Source organism: Spinacia oleracea, chromosome 5 (genome assembly GCF_020520425.1).
Source record: "Spinacia oleracea cultivar Varoflay chromosome 5, BTI_SOV_V1, whole genome shotgun sequence".
In the NCBI taxonomy this organism is placed as follows: domain Eukaryota; kingdom Viridiplantae; phylum Streptophyta; class Magnoliopsida; order Caryophyllales; family Amaranthaceae; genus Spinacia; species Spinacia oleracea.
In genome coordinates, this window is record NC_079491.1 from 25,404,535 (window position 1) to 25,424,516 (window position 19,982).

The 19,982-nt window shown below is 34.4% G+C and overlaps 2 protein-coding genes, 1 long non-coding RNA gene, 1 other non-coding gene and 1 pseudogene across 4 annotated transcripts; 2 read left to right on the plus strand and 3 right to left on the minus strand.

Moving 5' to 3' along the window:
- Positions 1–885: 885 nt before the first annotated feature.
- LOC110790230 (uncharacterized) lies at positions 886–1,559 on the plus strand (annotated as a pseudogene).
- Positions 1,560–6,947: 5,388 nt separating this feature from the next.
- Positions 6,948–13,565, minus strand: LOC110790222 (alanine--glyoxylate aminotransferase 2 homolog 3, mitochondrial-like). The gene is made up of 9 exons (XM_021995010.2): positions 13,164–13,565; positions 11,619–11,849; positions 10,262–10,432; positions 9,019–9,162; positions 8,745–8,924; positions 8,373–8,598; positions 8,173–8,286; positions 8,004–8,090; positions 6,948–7,248 (listed from the first exon to the last, which is right to left on the minus strand). Exons 1-9 carry the CDS (start codon positions 13,404–13,406, stop codon positions 7,205–7,207), a joined length of 1,440 nt encoding a protein of 479 aa, XP_021850702.1. The 5' UTR covers positions 13,407–13,565; the 3' UTR covers positions 6,948–7,204.
- A 1,158-nt stretch (positions 13,566–14,723) lies between these two features.
- Positions 14,724–15,623, minus strand: LOC130461198 (uncharacterized). Its single transcript, XR_008921597.1, has 2 exons — positions 15,415–15,623; positions 14,724–15,189 (listed from the first exon to the last, which is right to left on the minus strand). It is a non-coding gene; the product is annotated as an uncharacterized lncRNA (long non-coding RNA).
- Positions 15,624–16,478: 855 nt separating this feature from the next.
- On the minus strand, positions 16,479–18,803 carry LOC110784706 (uncharacterized). The gene has a single exon (XM_021989159.2). It carries the CDS (start codon positions 18,801–18,803, stop codon positions 16,479–16,481), a length of 2,325 nt encoding a protein of 774 aa, XP_021844851.2.
- On the plus strand, positions 18,199–18,305 carry LOC130462272 (small nucleolar RNA R71). Its single transcript, XR_008922370.1, has one exon. It is a non-coding gene; the product is annotated as a small nucleolar RNA R71 (small nucleolar RNA).
- Positions 18,804–19,982: the final 1,179 nt, after the last annotated feature.

A 19,982-nucleotide genomic window follows, 5' to 3' on the forward strand; every position in this document is an offset into this window, starting at 1 on the left:
TTTGGTAGCTTTTCTACCCCATTTGCTATTTTTCTATTTCTTTATTATCAACCATACCACGTACTTCAATTTCAAACTTTTATATAAGACCGTCTTACACAAAAGAGTGTCTTGGTGTCATATAACGTTAAGCAATGAAACAATTAGTTAAGCATTATAACTAAATATAGTTAAGCGTGGGAACTAATTAGTTTAGCACTGGACCAATTAGTTAAGCAACGAAACCAATTATTTAAGCAATGAAACCAATTATTTAAGCAATGAAACCAATTAGTTAAACAGTTAAACCAATTAGTTAAGCAATTAAAGCGGTCTTTTTGATAAAGCGGTGTTAGAGCATCTCCCATGGTTGTAGCTAGGGACTAGCTTGAAATTCATTAAAGTTTCAAGCTAATAGCTAGACCATTGAAGTGAAAATAATAAATTAGTTTGGCCAAGAAAATTAGTTTAAGCAAGATAATTTGCTTGACAACTAGCTCCCAAAAGTTGCCAAATAATTAACTGACAAGTGGAACCAATCTAAATAACAAGATACTTGTTAGCCACTGGAGCACAAATCAGCTAGAAACTGCACAAATTAGCACACATTGGAGATGCTCTTACACAAAAATTATTCAACTAAACTTCCTTAGTACATGTATCTTTCAACTTGTAACCCATACAAAAATATAAAGAGTACTAGATTTTGTAGTTTGATTTGTCACATCAGATTTTCAAGTTACAATAGTTTCAACCTACAAGCTATCGCAATGGATAACTATTTCAATTTGTTGTTTGCATAAATCCCACCTTCAATCTGTAGTTTGCATAAATCCTATCTTGAATTTTTATGTTTTAATTTTTTTTTTAATAATATTGTAGGAGAATCTAGAGTATACAAAGTTCCGATTAAGGGTGTCAACATGAAACTTGAAGAGAAATGGAAAAACTTGTTTGGAGATTCTCATGCCACGGGAGAAAATATTTATATACCATTAATGGACCACATTGAAGACCTTACTATAGATATTAAAAATATGGAGGAAGATAATACAAGAAATTATGGAGGTAAAACCTATTTTTCATGTAACCAATTTACTGTTGCTTTGCTGAATGAAGAGATATTTTATGAGAGTTTTGTGGAACAAGCAAGTAATTCTACTTTGGGAGGTAGTTCACAAATACATGTGACTCGTGAGGCCATAAATGACATGCGCGCTTCTAAGAAGATACAAAAGTAACTTCCAACAAAGCAAAATAGTGTCCAAATGAAGCGTTCAAGAAGAAAATCAGGTGGATCTGCAATATTGTCTAAAGAAATTAGTGATATGACATAGTGTATTAAGAAATTGAGTCAAGGTAGTATACCTAATGCTAACATGCCTTCATCCATGTCCACGATTTCTGCAGCGATCAATGCAGATCATTAGTTGTATGGTAGATAATCATTGCTTGGAGAAACATAGTGAGTTTTGCTTTTATGCTACTACTGTCATTAAAGATACAACTAAAATGGAGGATTTTTTAGTATGAAGGGCGATGAAAGTAGAGCTAAGTGGTTAGAGTACTTGCATGGCTAAAAAGTAGTTATTGGAATTAGTATTTTATTTGTTAGAATGGATATGAGTACAAATTGATTGTTATTTATGAAATACTTTTATTTTTTGTTTCTCCATTTTATTTATGAAATACTTTGATAGTTTAATTATAATTGGCAGGTTCAAAATAAATATGGATGATGATGATGAAAGATAGGGTAAAATTTTGATTGCAATCGCATATACAATGTATTTGATTTCTACATATTGTTATAAATACATTTACAAGGAATCATGTATGACTTCAATTCTGATAGGAGAAATGTGGGTAAAAGAAGTGTTGATTGCTTATCCTATTCGATGTGTCAATGCATTTAGAATGGAGCCACCAATATTTTTGAGATTATGTAAGGACTTATCGTCGAAATATGGATTGAAAATCTAGTTGTAAGATGTCTATACACGAGAAAGTTGACATACTTTTATTAATTTACACTTGCCCAAGGTGTCTCAAATAGAGTTCTGGTGAGGGTTTTCAATGTTTTGGTGATACTATTATGAAGTTCTCAGTTCGATTTCTTCTCAAAAGGTCAAGGGTCTTGCACACGATATTATATGGCCATTTATGATACCAAATTCACCGGTGTCCCAGCTAAAATATCAACAGATACAAGATATATGCCTTTTTTCAAGGTTGTATTGTATTATTAATAAACTTGTAATGTGAATAACTTGATTATACCTAAAGTTGATTTATAATGTGTTTCAGGTCTGTGATTTTGATATGTGTTTTATGTTTGTAGCAGCAGGTTGGGAAGGTTCAGCACATGATACTCGTGTATTTCTTCATGCAATCGGATCTCCAGAATTGAAGTTTTGTAAACAACCCAAAGGTATGTACACAACTTAATTATTCCTTCATTATTTATAAAATATAATTAAAATAATTTATTTAAGACATTTAATTTTTTTTTTTACATATGATACGAAGGTTTGATATATAATATAATTTGATATTTGATTAGGTAAATATTACTTGGCTGATAAAGGGTATCTAGACAGAAAATGTTATCTAGCTAGTACCATATCTTTGAGTACGTGCCTCCAAAAAATGACCAGAAACTTTTAATAGATGACACTCATCACTTCGAAGTGGCATTGAGATATCTTTCGGAGTTTTGAAGCAGAGGTGGAAGGTACTTACTAAAATGCCACAATTTAGTATTGAGACGCAAATACAAAGTATGGTCGTTACATTTGCACTACATAACTACATTAGAATAAATCTCCAGATGATCCTCTTTTTCGGGTGCTAGAGGATTATCCAAATTTTATACCCTCTTTAATTCGAGCTTCCTGATGTTCATGTGGTTTCACATGGGGAAAATAGAGTTGGGAGTTGTAATGAAATGAAGCGTGTCATGATTTATGGAAAGCTAGAAGAAACTTTTAATTATTGTAAACTACATTTTACATGATCGATTTGACGTTATTTATTTATTTAGAGGAACAATGTAGTTTTTTTTTTTTTTACTTTTATGTGTATGAAGTCATTACTTCCGTACATTACTTTAATATTTATGCATGGTTACCAAAGTAAATAATCACGTTAATGGGTTGAATTTATTTAATTTTCTAACTAAATATATTATTTTTAGGAAATTTTGGTATTTACGACCTTAAAAATATACCACTTTTGTATTTACTACCTTAATGAAATTTTTATTTTAAATTACTACCTTAAACTTCCATTTTTTTTTTACTACCACCTTACAGTTCTCATTTTAAAATTAAGATATCTCTTTCGTTTCTTAATCGTTTAAAGTGATTCAAAGTTCATTATTTCCCTTTTTCTATAAGGATTCCATTGAGAATGACATTTCAAAACAATTTGTTTGATAATTCATAAACATTTTAAAATTTTACAAATAATATTTAGTTAGTTTTACCTTTTACAAAATGTTAAAAGCAAGATCCCTATGGAATTCTTACACATAAATGAGAAAAGTGGGTTTTGAATCACTTAAAATGATTAAGAAACAAAAGAGATATATATCAATTTTAAAATGAGAAAACTGTAAAGTGGTAGTAAATACAAAATAAAATTAGAAGTTTAAGGTAGTAATTTAAAATAATTTTTTTATAAGGTAGGAAACACAAAAGTGGTGTATTTTTAAGGTAGTAAATATCAAAATTTCCTACCAATTGAGGTTAGCATGAGTGGTTAAGGGCCTCTTGCTCCTTAACCAAGGTCTCGGGTTCGAGCCTTGGGAATGGAAAAAATCTCAACTGGGAGGGATGCTGCCCATCGAGGTACCCATGCAAACTCCCACGGGAGATTACCTCGCCGAAGGCGGTGGGAACTCCTCGTAATAGAACCAAAAAAAAAATATCAAAATTTCCTTATTTTTATTATCTTTTGTAACTTCAACCTCTACTTTTGCCAAACACTCATACTATCAACCACCACCTTCACATCTAACCTATACCCTCTACTAATTGACAGCTACCCGCTACTCAACCACTAAAAATTACCCGCTACCGCTAATTTAGCCGAACAACGCCTAAACGATTTTTTCACACTACGTAGTTCATTATTTTGCTCTCCAATGAGTAAGCTACCGCTAACATAATAACCCTTACATACACCCACTATAAAACATAGTATAATGAAATACTTGTACTCGAAATAAATAAATAAGTTTGGTTTTATTTGAACCTTTTCGAGATGCCAATGCATGATCAGAAATTGAAGATCTGAAGATGACGACATAATATCGTTAAAAGTGGAGCAAGAAACATGCAATTGTGGGGCTATACAAGTATTTAACGGAAGAATCAACCTTTGAATGACTTCATAATGTTCTCATGGGACAAATACTACTTACCTAGCTAAGGTGGCTTGCACATTTTAATCTCTTCAATCATTTTCTCATTATATTATTAAACTCAAAGTATTTTCGTTTTAGTTAAAACATTGGAATTAACGTGTTGATTGTTTTGAAGATTTTTTACAACATGAACAGTCAAACATGTAAAAATATTACATGTTACATTTATGTTTGGTTAGCAATTACATAGACCAATTAAAATGAGCAAACTAGACAAAAGGCGAGAAAAAATACATATGGAGATGACTTGTATTTTTTTCGACATCGAACTTTTATATAATAAGAGATTTATGAATAAGTTCAAAAAAAACTATGAAAATCAATGATTGGCCGGGATAAGTTATAAAGTTTTGCTAGTAATGTCCACTTTGATCTAGAGAAGAGGAGCACATATCCAAAACACTATTAGCAAATCTCAATAAAAGACTAACTAATAGTTATGCTTGTTCATTGTTATGGCCTAAATATTTTTCTCCTGAAAGCAGTCACTCGACTTTAAGGTTCTAAGGAAACATTCCTATGAACCACACCAAATATTACTCGGTATATGGTGAATTTTATTAACTTACTTTTATAAGGAGAAAGATCTTATTAAACCCGCATTTCTCAGAAATCAATCTATCCAGTTACGCAGGTCAATACTTAAAATAAGGAGAAAAAGATAAGACTCACAAGTACAAGCATACGACGAGTCTCAAACTTTTTACACCCAAGTCATAGGTTATTGCTTGGAGAATACAACAAAATACATCATTTGATATTTTTAGTTTGTATGTGGACCTTTTCTCACATTATAGTAGTAGTTGATTGGTCATCCTCAAAGACTTTACTATAAACCACTTTGAGACGATACATAACATAACATATTTCTCTTTCTCTCTCCTCTTTGCTTTAGTCTTATATAGCTACATTTTTATGTAACATATATAGTTTGCTCAACAAATAATAATATGAACTACCCAGCACCAATGTTAGTGTGTGTAGTTTGTAGAAGAAGCCTCTTAGTGTACTCAGAGCTTGCTCAAGTTTTATATGATCTGCTCTCAGTTTTCTCGTCTGCCCTTCTTCACCTTTCGACGTTGTCCAGACGATCTCCGGCTTATCATTCATCTATTACTACTGTAAGGTTTTCCGGGACATCCGATTTAATGGCTGTCTAATTAGTCTACTTTTTAATTCATTTTTTATAATTTTCAGATTTCATTTCTTTGTATTTTTTGTTGTTCTAGTGTTGGAATAGAATAATTAATTGTGTTGTTTATGAATAATCTCATGGTTTATGATTTATGAATAATGAACAAGATTTACATTTGATTATAATTTATTATTTTTTTTTTTTTTGATATAGGCTTAACGTACCTAATTTAAAATTTTACCCACCTACAAATCTAAAACAACACTAAAGTCTTTAAAGACCATTACATTTAATCATATATATATTCGATGATTATTTTTTTATGTAAACAAATCCATTTAATTAAAATAATAGGGGTCTTAGCTTAAATCAACATCTTATATGACCTCAGGAAAAAAAACATCGCATAAGTATCAATAGGCGTACTAAATTTAAAAGAAGAAAACGAATTAGAGAAAGAAATACAGTTCAAGATAAACTCATTATTTCCAGGTGAGAATATGGAGTGCAACCGCTTTTTTAAAGAGCCACATTGACAATATAAATTACAAATGAGGGAAACCGGGAGTGAAAATTCAAAACTTACCTATCAATCGTACACAAACCCTGCTCTTATCAATAGGCCAAAACCTTATTGGCTAGTGGCCTAGTGCAACCGATTTTTATAAACTAATTTGAGAGTCGCAGACAAACTTTTAGGAAAATAGTTCAATCCATTGAAATCATTACGGATGTCTAATATTTTTAGACATCTGATTAAATAAGTGCTTTTTAGCTTAGCTAAGTTTAAATCAAAACATGCCGGATCAAATAAGTTCAATTCAACTAAATTAGGATTCATTCCGTATTATAAAACATTACCCAAACACCTCGTTCGATATCACTTTTAGTTTCCAGTTTTTGGTTTTTTTGTTATAAAAGTCCTATGATTTAGATTGAATCATGAACTAAAAAATAGTCATATTTATAGCAATCATGTAAATTTTGTAAACTGACAACAAAAAAACTGAAAACTACTTTTTGTGGTTTTCATAATTTGGTTTTTAGTTTTGTAAAAAACAGAAAACTGAAAACAAAAAACAATACCATGTGCGTAGTAGGCAAGACTCAAAATAGTCTTGAGGTAAATAAAATTTACGGAGGTCGTATAAAAAAAGAGAGTGAAATTTTTTAACAAGTAAAATCAATTTGAGGAGCATCATGTAAATTGAGCATGAGATTCTTTAGAATGAAGTTAAAATAAATGAGCTACACATTGTTAAAATAAAAATTTGAGAGTCCTTATGATCCAAAATGTACTTGTATTTGCAACGAAAAAACTTAAGGGATTGCGACTTGAATGCAATGAACTTTACATATGGAATAAAAGTACAGAAAATTTGGATATTGAAATAAAAATCAGGGTAAAAAAGAAAGGAGAAGTGCAAGATTTTCACTTGAATTAAAGCAGAAGCTATGTGATTTGAGTAACAGAGGTAGAGAGACAACGAGGTGTTGACTCATCATCGATCATAGATCATTCTACAGAAGAAGAGAATTCCAAGCACTAATTGGGTTCTTCAACTTTTTACTATCAAGAAGCAAGCAATAGATACAACACTTAACTAAATGCAATTAAATTTACATATCATTACTTTTCACCAACATCAAATTAAACGCCTTCACATCTTTTCCATTACAGAATCCATCACGTCCACCAGGAAATCTGCAACAATACCACCAACGCGATAAACAACTTCAATTGTAAATGTTTTTACAACTAATGTAAAAAGACAGTGCCAAGTACTTGAGCAAGTATACGTGCCAAACAGGTTGTTCGGGACATAATCAGACCAATCTGTTTCCCGGTTAGAATTACATTTTTTTAACCCACTATTTATTGGCGAATCGTATTTTTGGTCCGCAATTTGGATTACACACCCGGGTGCACAGTGCTCATTGTGCACCCTATTGAACATTTATTGAAAACCTAATGAACATTGAGAACGATTTCAATGTACATGTACTAGTGAAATATTTAAATTATATGTTCTATAGATTTGAACTATATGTTCATTGATTATACGTTCTTTGGGTATGAACAATATGTTCTTTGTAAAACAGGGTGCACAGTGAGCATTGTGCACCCGGGTATATAAACCATATTTTGTTTTTAGTCACCCCTCTTCTAACATTTCTTTGTAGACATTACATCTTGTGAGATGCTACTTATTAACAGAGGTGCTATAATTGACACTCTTTGTTCAAAGTTAAGTTAAATGTTACTATCTGACGTTGACCTCTTGTGCCCAAATTAAATAAACATATGATAGACCGGAATAGTAGCGAGGATATGGCATGCATTATGCATTTATGCATAATGGCGTGATCTAACTTAAGGAGCCATTTTTCATGCCTTAATTTGAACAACTCATGTGATGCAAACAAAATTATTAAAAGAAAAGGAAAGGCAGAGTTTACCAGCATCTTCCTTGGTGAAACAGAGGGGAGGTGTGATTCTGAATACATTTCCATAAAATCCTCCTTTACCGACCAATACTCCCATTTCTAGAGTAAATTAAGAAATACCATCAAAAGACGTACAGCTTGTAACACATGAACCAAGACACACAAGGAAATTAACACTAACCTTTCATTTGGTCCATCACATGAATGGTCTCAGCTTTTGCTGGAGTTTTCTTTTCGCGGTCTGTAACTAGTTCTACCCCCAACATCAATCCTCTTCCCCTCACATCACCAATTACTTCAATCAACAACAGAGAGAACAAAATCAAAATCAGAGAAGAAAACATCACTTTCTAAATTGGGGAAATGGGGAATGATACCTACCATCATATTTGTCCATTAGAGCAGTGAGCCGGTTTTTGAGATGAGTACCCACAATATGAGCATTTTCCTGAAGCTTTTCCTTTTCAATCACTTTGAGAACAGCATGTCCTGCAGAAGTGCATACAGGATTTCCACCAAATGTGTTGAAATAACTACGACGAGTTAAGACACTTGCAATCTCAGGAGTCGTTACTACTGCACCTAGGGGAATGCCATTCCCAATACCCTGGGATATCAAAACATTAAAATACGTGAGACACAAATTTAAATATGCACCCTGGCAGCAGCAGCACCCTACGAGTAGACTAAGAATCTCTTTGAGATCAATCACATACGAAGTATATTGTAGAGAAGTAAAAGGAATTAACTGACCTTTGCCATGGTCACAATGTCAGGGACAACTCCATGAGACTCAAACCCCCAAAAGTGACTTCCAGTGCGAGCAAATCCAGCTTGAACTTCATCAGCTATAAAAAGGCCTCCGGCATTCTTTACAATGTCATACACAGAAGAAAGGTACCCGGGGGCCAATTCTACGATTCCACCAACTCCCTGCCACACAAATTAAACCATTAGTTAAAAAAATGTTAGAAAAAAGTGGCAGAAAGAAAAATGCATGCGCATGCTTATGGAAGAAGATGTCGACCTGAATGGCTTCACATATGAAAGCTGCGACATGACCAGATGTACCAAATTGGATGATATCCTGAACATCTTTTGCATACATCTCTCCATCTGCTCCAAACAGACCTCTATAAGGGTCAGGGTTCATGGCATGGTGTACTCCACTCTGTCATAGATTCAGCTATTAGCAAACTTTCCCCCCGTCAATCCGAGTAAGTAAGACTATGGAAATTCATTTGTATCTCTCAGAGAAACAAGAGGAGGCCGGTAACAACTTTCAAAAGTAGAGGCATTCAACGGCAGGAAAGTAAACAGCAGACATTAATTAAGTCAAATAGTTCTATATTCAAGTTTTATTACAGAAATTCTGCTGCATTCTCAAATGCAAACAGCAATATGGAAATGCTCCCTTTTTTCCAAAGCTAAGTTAACATAAACCATTTGAGATGTCCAAGATTAAGATAGAATACCAGTATGGGTAGATTTTCTTTCTCTACTTATTTCATTGTAGTTGGGAACCACACACACTCACACACACACACACACACACACACACACACACACACACACACTCGCACACACTTTTTTTTTGTTTGAGGGAATACTCGATTACTCGCACACACTTTCTTCTCCCTAATTGTAGTGAACTCAAGAAACTTTTAACTTAGCTCCAAGGAAGAGGGAGCAAGAAGACTCCACTACAAATGCTTCCATTAGATAGAATCTAGAATGAAGTTAAACTCATACACCCATAATTAAACTTCAGAAAGCTGCAATATTCATTAAGGAGCACTTGACGTTCCAAAATCTTTTCAATACCAAAAGTTTCTTATAATTTTTGCATTACCAATCTACAGCCTTTGATAGCTGCCACAAGGCCAACAACATCTTTTTCCTAAACCATAACATGTCATAGCACTTGTTTGTCCGAAGAATTTACCTCATACCTAGAAACCAGCTCATTCTTCTGCAAAGTTTATTGTAAATTGAATAGAAAAGAGTGACACAGGGCCAATCTGAACTCTTCGTTCTAACTTAGAAAGTAGAAACTGACAGGAATCTAAATGAAGCAGCTGTTTGTCCTATAAAAGATCATCCAGGAACAGGAAAATAAATGTATTCCTTTAACGAAGTAAGCCAGTTAAAACTCATGAATTGGAATCACGGTACAATCAACCCAACAAAAAAACACAATTAAAGAGACTTTAGAGATTGAACATGAGCAGTCTTTTTTAGCAACCCAAAAAAGCAGAAGAACATAAAACCTGAGTAACATTGAACTTCCAATTGCACTGAGCAGTTGCACCCATAGTTCCAGCTGCGTTTCCATGGTAAGCATTCCTCAAGGAGATAATGTCCTGGCATCCAGTGTACAGCCTTGCCATCATTAAGGCCAACTCATTTGCTTCTGTTCCAGAGTTTGTGAAGAACACAACCTACAGAATGTAGAGAAAATCCAGAGGTTACAACTCAAAAAACAATTTATAATCACAACCATATAGCAGCAAACAGATCACTCCAAGCAACAAGGATAAGTTCCCAGGATCTTAGAAAAATCAGAAAATCTGTACAATGTAAAATATAACTATCAAAATGAAATGGAAAAGGGGTTGAAACTAAGGAAGAAGCCAAACAAATTCTCTTCATATTGGAATTTGGACATAGATAAAAGGTCGCTATCACTATATTTTTCAGCCATAACAGAAAGCCGTAAACCTCTTTGCAACTCTAGAGGGTAAGGCTGAATAGCTGACTTTCGAATCTTCTATAAGATGGGAAGACTTGCGACAGACAATCGGTATGCCAAAATGATAGTGACAGTAAGAAAGAATATCTTGGGAAGGTGGTAAATTGGGTGAATCAGAAGAAACATAATATGCATCTAATAATACATACATACATGACAATTTTTCTCTTAAAACGGCATAGAACATGGATCCATCATTCAACTTTTTTCTAGCAACTGCTGGCAGCCATTTCCTAATTTCTTGCATCTTCCATAGCAATGAATATTTGAGGCATCATTTCTTATGATTTTTTTTAACTCTCCAAGGCGGTACGGCCCTAAAAAATTGGCAACATGTCTATACTTGTGAGGAAAACTTTAATATTCAACATATTATCCTTAATTATACTGTTAACTCAGAATCCCTAAGAAAGGCTGATATTGATATGGTGGAGCTTTATATATTAAAAAAAGTGAAAAAATGTAACGATATGATAACTCGATTTCTCAAACCATGGTTGTGATGTGACTCGCATCATCTAGGGACCAAGGGAGTACAAAGTTGCTATCCCTAATCTCCAAAAGAAATCAATAGGGGGAAAAACGTCGCAGAAAGAGTTGCACTGACAACATAAATAAATGATCCCCACAAAACCAAAAGACAAGTTTGTTGTTGACTTGTTGTGTCATGTTCATGTATGTATTACACATCCAATATAAAAATACATGCACTACAACTCTACAAGTTACTTAAGTGATTCAACAAAATAGGACAAGCACAAAGTCACTTTCTTTTCTATAATCAAATACATATATACTACGATAAAGCCTAAAATCAACAAGTGGAATAACACCTACCAACAAAAGATAAAGTTGAAAAGAAGATGATGACATACTTTGAGATCACCGGGCAATTTGGAGGCCAAAGCCTCAGCAAAATCAGCAACAGCAGGGTTCAAGTATAAAATTGTAGAGTGCTGTAAACGCTGCGTTTGGTTTACAATGGCCTCAACCACATCGGGGTGACAATGACCGCAACACACGGTAGCGATACCCCCAAATGCATCCAAGTATCTCCTACCTTTGTCATCATACAAATACTGCATCCTCCCATCTACCACGTTCAGCTGCCACCCCCCGCCAAAAAAACAAATTAATTATTAGATTCATCAACCCATACCCTGAAAAATAAAATACTGCCAAATTTTACTGTCGACCCAGATAAGGAAACAAAAATCATGACCACCTAACAATCAAAACAAAACCACGTAACGATCTAGTCATTATTAATTATTATTGACGAACTAGAGAATGCATTAGTGATTGATCAATCATTCAATTCCATCTTTGACAAATAATTCTGATGATAAATTTAAGTTCTCTGATATGGACTAGCAATTACAACAATCAATATATCAATCATTCACAATCCACACTACTTTCTTACTATGGAGTACTTACTAGCATACTCTCTAAAAGTTCAATTTCTGCAATATTTCTAAATTAATATAGTCTATATAGATTCAGGATCCTAATGAACAAAAATTTAAAAAAACTTGAAGTTTATGCATTGATTGGAAAGGAAATTAATAATTCATATCAACAAAATAAACAAAGTCATATCACATTAGGTAAGAAATCAGCGCCAATCACCTCAAAACAAACAATTAAGGTATAAAAAAGGTGGAAAATCATATCAAATAAACAATTAATGTAAGAATTCACCTCAAAATCACATTAAATAATTTTTTTATAAGGAATTGATTCATTGATAAAAAGTAAGACTACATCAACAAAGAATTTGAATCTAGCAATTAAATAAATTATTAATAGGAATCAGCACGCTAGTTATAATAATTAATTAAGAGCTAAATCATACTCGTATCAGATACTGATACTCTTTGATAGTGTAATTATAAACTAAATCAAATTCATTACTCCATATTAGTGATAAAACATAAATTCTCGTAAAAGGCTGTCTATGCGAGGGTTTCTAAACCTCAAGTGGCTTGTGTCCATGGACACAAGTAATCCAAATACAACTATCTTGAGTACCAACACATAATATATCAGTACCAAAATGCAAAATTGCTTAGAAGTACCACCAATACAAGTCATATTGTGTTATTGGTATTCGCATAACATATTCTGTATTGATATTCCAAATTCTGTATTGATACTCACTTAATACAAGTCACTTGTGACAAAGACTTCCTCTGTCTATGCAAATTTTAATAAGTTAAGTTAAACTAAAAATTAAAATGGTGAAGCCAAAATATTTGGAAGACAATCATAAACTATTAACTAATAATTAAGTTGATTTGGAAGATAACGACGACACGCATGCATTGATTAGAACAAACGCAAAAATACTCCCTAATTAAATTAGTGACAATCGATTAAGTTAAGAAGATTAAAAATGAATTAAATAAATAACTTACAGGGTGATTATAGAAAGTGAACATAGAAGGGCTAAGAAACTCCTTGCGCTTCTTGAGGATCTCTGCGGCGGAAGGCCCGGTGTAGGGCGGTGGAGAGTAATCAAACGCTGGCATTTTTGGTGAAATGACGTCATTTTCCAGCGATTTAACGTCAACTTTCGCTGTTGCTGCCGCCTGAGAAGCAATAAAACGTCGTCCACCACCAGCCTTAGCGGCGGAGATCAGTGCTCTCCTCATCACCATTCCCGCCCTGTTTCTATTTGGGAGGGGGGGTTGGGTTTTTCTTTAAAAAAGATTTTTTTTTTTATTGGGTTTAATTTTTGTTGTTTGATATTTGTAAAGTTTTGTTATTCCGAAATCCGGAGAAGCAGGAGTAGTGAGAGAGAGAAGACAGAAAATAAGGAAAAGAGAAGTATGAAATGTGTGCAGGTATTTATAGGACAGATAGAAACAGAGAGTGAGTGAGATTAATGTGGGATACAGAGACAGCAGGGATCACGTCACGTGTACGTCTCTCCATTTTTACCTCATTTTTTTTAAAACATAAAATAAATAAAATTTTGATTATTAAGGAATATTGATGAAAAATTGGAATTTGTTCACTCATTTGAAATTTTGTATTATTAACTCGTCGGCAAGGGATATAGAAGAAAATACGTCTTGATTAATAAATGAAATGAACCTGATTCGTCATTAAACGGACTATAAAAAGATTTAAAATAACAAATTCTAAAAATCCGGTCTATATCATACCTAAATTTGTTAGTTTTTCAAGAGAATTAAAAAAGACAATAAAAAAAGCCGCTCAAAAAAATATAAAATTCTTGAAGAAATGTAGCGGTGGATTTTAATTTGTTAAACCAATGAGTAAAACTGTAATATAAATTGTAAAACTAAAAAATATTACTCTGTAATTGGTTCTACTTAATATTTAGACATTGTTCGTTAGTCTTCCTACGATGGAGTTAGTTTTAGTAAATTTGGTCTATCGTTCTCTTGTAATGGATTTATGTAGAATTATTTCGTTGGTAAAATTTTATGCGATCGCAAGCATATGTCAAATTTTCGAGTATCTAGATGAGTCAATTGGAAATCATCCTCGCAGCTACAACAAATCGTTAGACCCTCTCTTTAAAAGGTTGCATAAGTTCCAGCGTTATACACGGGAAACACTCTAAATTGCAAAATCTATCCAACGGTTGTAGTTTTGATGAAGGAAGCATTTATTTGAATTCAATTTACGGTTTTTTCATGAAATGCCCCTGAGGTTTGCAATAATGCACCAAATACCCCTGCGCGTTTCAAAATTCATAGTATACCCCTAATTTTTCCAAACTGTTCATAAAATACCCCTATTATGACTTTCCGTTAGTCCTCCGTTAAGTCATGTTTATAATTCATAAAATACACCTACATATATAGTTATTGCCTAATATACACCTATTTATAAAGTTCTTTGCACCAAATACCCAAACTCCTTTAAAACTGCAGAATTTGAATTCAACGGCTAGTTTGAATTTCTAATTTTCCTAGCAATGAAGTAGTACAGTTTGTAACAAATTTCCAGCAATAAATAGGAATTATATTCCATAAAAAGCCGATTAATTTGCAGAGTAGCTTTACAAAAACTCTGATTATATTGCCATTGCCATTACATTTGAAAGTCTATAAAAGCTCTTGAAAATTCAAAGTAAGCCGGTAATAATACCCTTGCAATGAACATTTACAATCACTCTTGTACTACAATGCATCACATTCTTGGTTACCTTGCTTGAGCCATTTCCACCCTTAAATAGAAAGAACCACACCAGTAGAACGCAAATTAGTTTTGCAGTCCCAATTCCAACAGCAAACCAAAGTAATAACTTCAAATATTCCGCCTTTAACCTTCATCTGATAATCTATTGCAGCTGAATCGTGTTTATGTCACCAGCTTCACAATAGAGCTTTAACTGATATTGAGCTTCAGAGTGTTGTTCAGAGACATGATATAATGATGTTTAGGAATTTGAGATGCACAATTCATCTATGAAATAAAGAAATAAATTCTTCACCATTATTGTATCGAACGAAATGGCAATCGATATCACAACCAGCAAGGAGTTCAATCAACTATAACACTAGTGTTCTATCACTTCTATGCACACTAATAAATCAATTCTTCACCAAAGATAAAAACACAATTGGCAATTTAGCAGCTCACAACTTGAATAACTAACATAAAAAATAAAGAAGGAAAGTTGAATCAAACCTTCATCCTCGTCATCCTCAGGCAAAGGGAAATCAATCCAAGTCTCAGGATGCATAGCATGATAGCAACATCCCTAGCAAACGACACCACCTCTTCTGTGACACCAATGACACCTCGTTCAGTGTAATTCTCAATCGACAGTTCCTCCTCCGAAGCAAACTGCAGTATATTGAAAGCGATCTTCCAACATCCGAAAACCGCCTTATTACTTGAGAGCTTCGAAATTTTGGACCGAAACTTCCCGGACTCAAAACCCTAATTTCTCCCACCGAAATCGCCGCCGAATTCACCCACCATGACCACGCCAACCATGGACGTTTCTGGTGTTGTCCCTCCTCCGTCATCTCCGCCCAACGATGGTGGAAGCTCCTCTTCCTCTGCAACCCGATTTTTCCTAATTCTCTCTCCTCCGCTTCGGGATCAACTCCTCTCGCCGTCTTCTCCTCCCCTTAATCAACGCCTCTCACCTTGATGAAATCTCACTCATCGACAACACCAATGGAGGAGATAGAGAGTTGACCGGGTCACCGATGCCATCGACGGTGCACCAGAGAAAGTCAAACCCTGGCTGAGGTTGGCGACGGTAGCGGGGGCGAAAATGGTGACGGGGTGAGGAGTGGTGTTGGTTCAGTGGGAGGAGAGAGAAAGTTTGGGTGGGTTGGGTGGGAGAGAGAGAAAGTATACAGATGAATGGGATTTAAGCCACATAAGGGTAACAACGTAAATTCATACTAACGGAGGACTAACGGACGTTAAGTCCAAGTGTATTTTATGAACAGTTGGAAAAAATAGGGGTATTCTATGAATTTTGAAACGCGCAGGGGTATTTGGTGCATTATTGCAAACCTCAGGGGCATTTCATGAAAAAACCGTATCGATAAACATTCTATCCCTTGCCTTGCGTGTTATTATTTGTTCTTTTTCTTTATTTTTCTTGCATCCATTAGTCCATTTATGTATGCTTTGTAGACTGCAACACTTCATAAGTCGGAGATTTATTAATAGTTGGGTTGCCTCCCAAAAGCGCTTGTTTATAAGGTCATTAGCTCGACCTCCTTTGTAATTCAACCAGGATCGTCTAGGGAAGAGAAATTTCCACGATGAAACCTGAAATTATACCTGCCTCCCAATAACTCTTTTAGACTAGAGTCAACAAGATCAGCACCAACACCTTTTTTCTGGTAGTCGGACCCATTGGATGATATGGGTATGTCTTCTTTGCTAAAGTAATTTTTATTCTGTACACACTTATCAACCCAGGGATTAGTAGCATCAATTCTCATACAAGTATCCCCATCAAAAGTGAAATTCGGATCATCAAATATCTTAAATACGACTTGGTTATCTTGAGCTTTAATTATCATTTGTCCCTTTGGGACATCTATTAAAGCTTGACTTGTAGCTAAAAATGGACGACCAAAGATCAAAGGAATATCAAAGTCTTCTTTCATGTCCATTACAACAAAGTCAACAAGAAAAGAAAATTCACCAACTTTGACTAACACATCTTCAACTATTCCCTTAGGGAATCTAGCAGTCTTATCAGCCATTTGAAGAGATATAGGAGAATGTTTAAGCTCTTTCAAACCTAATTTCTCATATAGCGAATAAGGTATTAAATTGACACTAGCACCTAAATCACATAAGGCCCTATCGAAATATGTTTCATTGATCATGCAGGGAATAGTAAAAACTCCAGGGTCTTTCAGTTTAGGTGGTAGGTTCTCATGCATCAAGGTGGAACACAACTCATTAACAATCACATTTTTCGATTTATCACAATTCCTATCATTGGCTAATATTTCTTTTAAAAACTTAGCAAATTTAGGCATTTGAATCAAAAGGTCAGAAAAAGGGATAGTTTCATATACCTTCTTAAGGGTCTCAGAATATCTCCCAAAATGCTTATCTAGCAAACCCTTAGTCAACCTTTGAGGAAAGGGCACAGGTTCCTCGTACGGGGGTGGAGAAACATAAATGGGAACCTTTTCTCTCACACCCTTCTCCTTGATCATTCCAAGCACTTCTCCATCTTTCTCAACAAATCTTTCCACACTCGCTCCATCATCTTTAAGAAAGATCGCACTACATTGCTCATTTTGAATTTTTGGTGGATCTCGAGGTTTTGATAAATGAATCACTTGTTGTGAAAGTTGAACAAGTTGGGTTTCTATCACCTTATTTTGAGCAATGAGTTGTTGGATGGATTTTTCAAAGTGCTCATTCTGCTTGGCTTGTAACTCAAACTGCTTGGTCATTATTTCTTTTTGTTGAACTTGAGAAGTAGCAAGAGTCTCCAAAATAGAATCAAGGTTAAGTTTAGAAGTTTGAGGTTGCGGTGGACTAATGGGTGACCCTTGTTGAAAACCAGATTGTTGGGTGAAATTGGTGTTGAATGGGTGAAAGTTATTATTTCCACTAGAGTGGTAAGTGTTTCTTGAAGTGTTTAACTGACAGTGAATTGGGGTATGTCCTTGCACCCCACAAATCTGACACGAGGCAACCAATGATGAAGATCCAGCTCCAAATTGATCGATCTTATGTGATAAAGTCTGCACAGTACTAGTCAATATAGTTAGAGCATCTAAATCATATTTACCTCCCTTTCTAACACTGTTCCGACTACTGGGATGATAGTTATCATTGGCTGCCATCTTCTCAATCAATGCCTTAGCTTCAGTTGGATTCTTTTCCGTGATAGAACCCCCTGATGCAGCATCAATGTAGATTCGGTATTCATGTGTCAGCCCATTGTAGAAAGTCTGAATCAAAAACCACTCCTGAATCCCATGATGAGGACACTGCCTTTGTAAACGTTTAAACCTTCTCCAAGATTCATACAATGACTCATCATCGGTTTGACGAAAGGTGGTTAGCTCATTTCTTAGCCTGGCAGTTTTCTCTTGGCCTAAAAACTTCACTAAGAATGCCTTGACTAGCTTATCCCATGTATCGAATGAGCCTGCACCTTCATCTCTCAACCACTCCTTTGCCTTATCCCGGAGAGAGAAAGAGAAAAGGCGAAGTCTAATAGCATCGTCACTTATATTGTTGATTTTCATTGTATCGCACTTCTCCAAAAAGCTATCAATATGACTTACAGGGCAATCATTAGGTGATCCTGAAAATGAATCATTTGATATGAATTGGATAAATTCGAGCTTCAGCTCAAAATGTGATGCAGTGACGGCTGGTCTAACGATACTAGAAAGTATACCGGTGGTTGTGTCCGGTATACCATATTCCCAAAGAAATTTGGCAGGTGCTTCACCACCCATTGCTTCCTTCTTCTTATTATGTCTCCGCTTAGTCCCTTGCTTACGTGCAGTAGCCTCGATTTCAAGATCAATAGGAATCAAATTTTGTGAATCTGTACGTCGAGTGTGCATGCAACAAGAGAAACTGGAAACAAAATATCAAATAGAACAAGAATAATAGCCGAAGCAAATAACCAAATCTAATGTACTTAGTAAAAATAAATCAAAAAAATAACTAATTTAATACCGTTAGTCCCCCGGCAACGGCGCCAAAATTTGACAAGGCTATCGCGTGCCTATCAAAAATAACCTAACTAGACCTCCTAACTATGTAGTCGGGTAAGTAAGGGTCGAATCCCAAGAGACTAATGTATTAAAAACTAGCTAAACTAACTTGAATTAATACTAAGTCAGTAACCAAACAATGATTGAGAGTGAATAATTAAACTAATTCTAGATAAGAACGTAATTAATAATAAGACTAAAATCAAGGATTAAAAACACCTAGAGTTAAGCATCACCACTAGCATAATCAATGTAAAGATAAATTCCTACCCCAAACTAATTAAATAAATGTTCACAAGGAAAGGTAAAACTTATATAATACCATAAACCTCTCCCGAGTATCAATGGCTTCCCTAATATGCAATCAAGACCTACTCCCGTGGAATCATGCAAATTAAAGACATTAAACTCAATACCATAATTTCCTAACAATCCCTTCTACCTACTCCCGTGGAGAAATTCATGTCCTTAATTGAAATATTCAAATCCGTCAAAACCCAACTCCCGTTACGATAAAGACAATGGAATGATAACAATACTAATTATCCCTAATCTAGTATTGGAAATTATACAATCAATTAAGCAAGAACAATTAAACAATTAATTTGGGGATTAAAAGAATAAATCATACGTTAATCATTATTAGGGTTTACTTAACCCTAGATTATAGTCTACTCACACATATTAATTAAACAACATATTAATTAAACAACAAAAGTAAACTAAGAAGGAAAACATAATTAATGATTAAAGCAAAAAGAAAATATAGCTAATAGATAAAATTAAAGAGAAAAAAGGAAAAGAAATATTACTTGTCAAAAACTTTGTTTCCTTGTGGCAGGCATCAAAACCCAACCAAACTTACGTAATTAATGAACAGAAAAACAACGAACAAAGAAAACGCAGCTCCAAGCAATAAGCGGCGTCCCGAATACCAATTATCCAAGAAGAGTTTAGGTCTTCTACACTATTTGTATTTATACCAAGATATAATAAGAAGTATACTAGTTATTAAACTCTAATAAT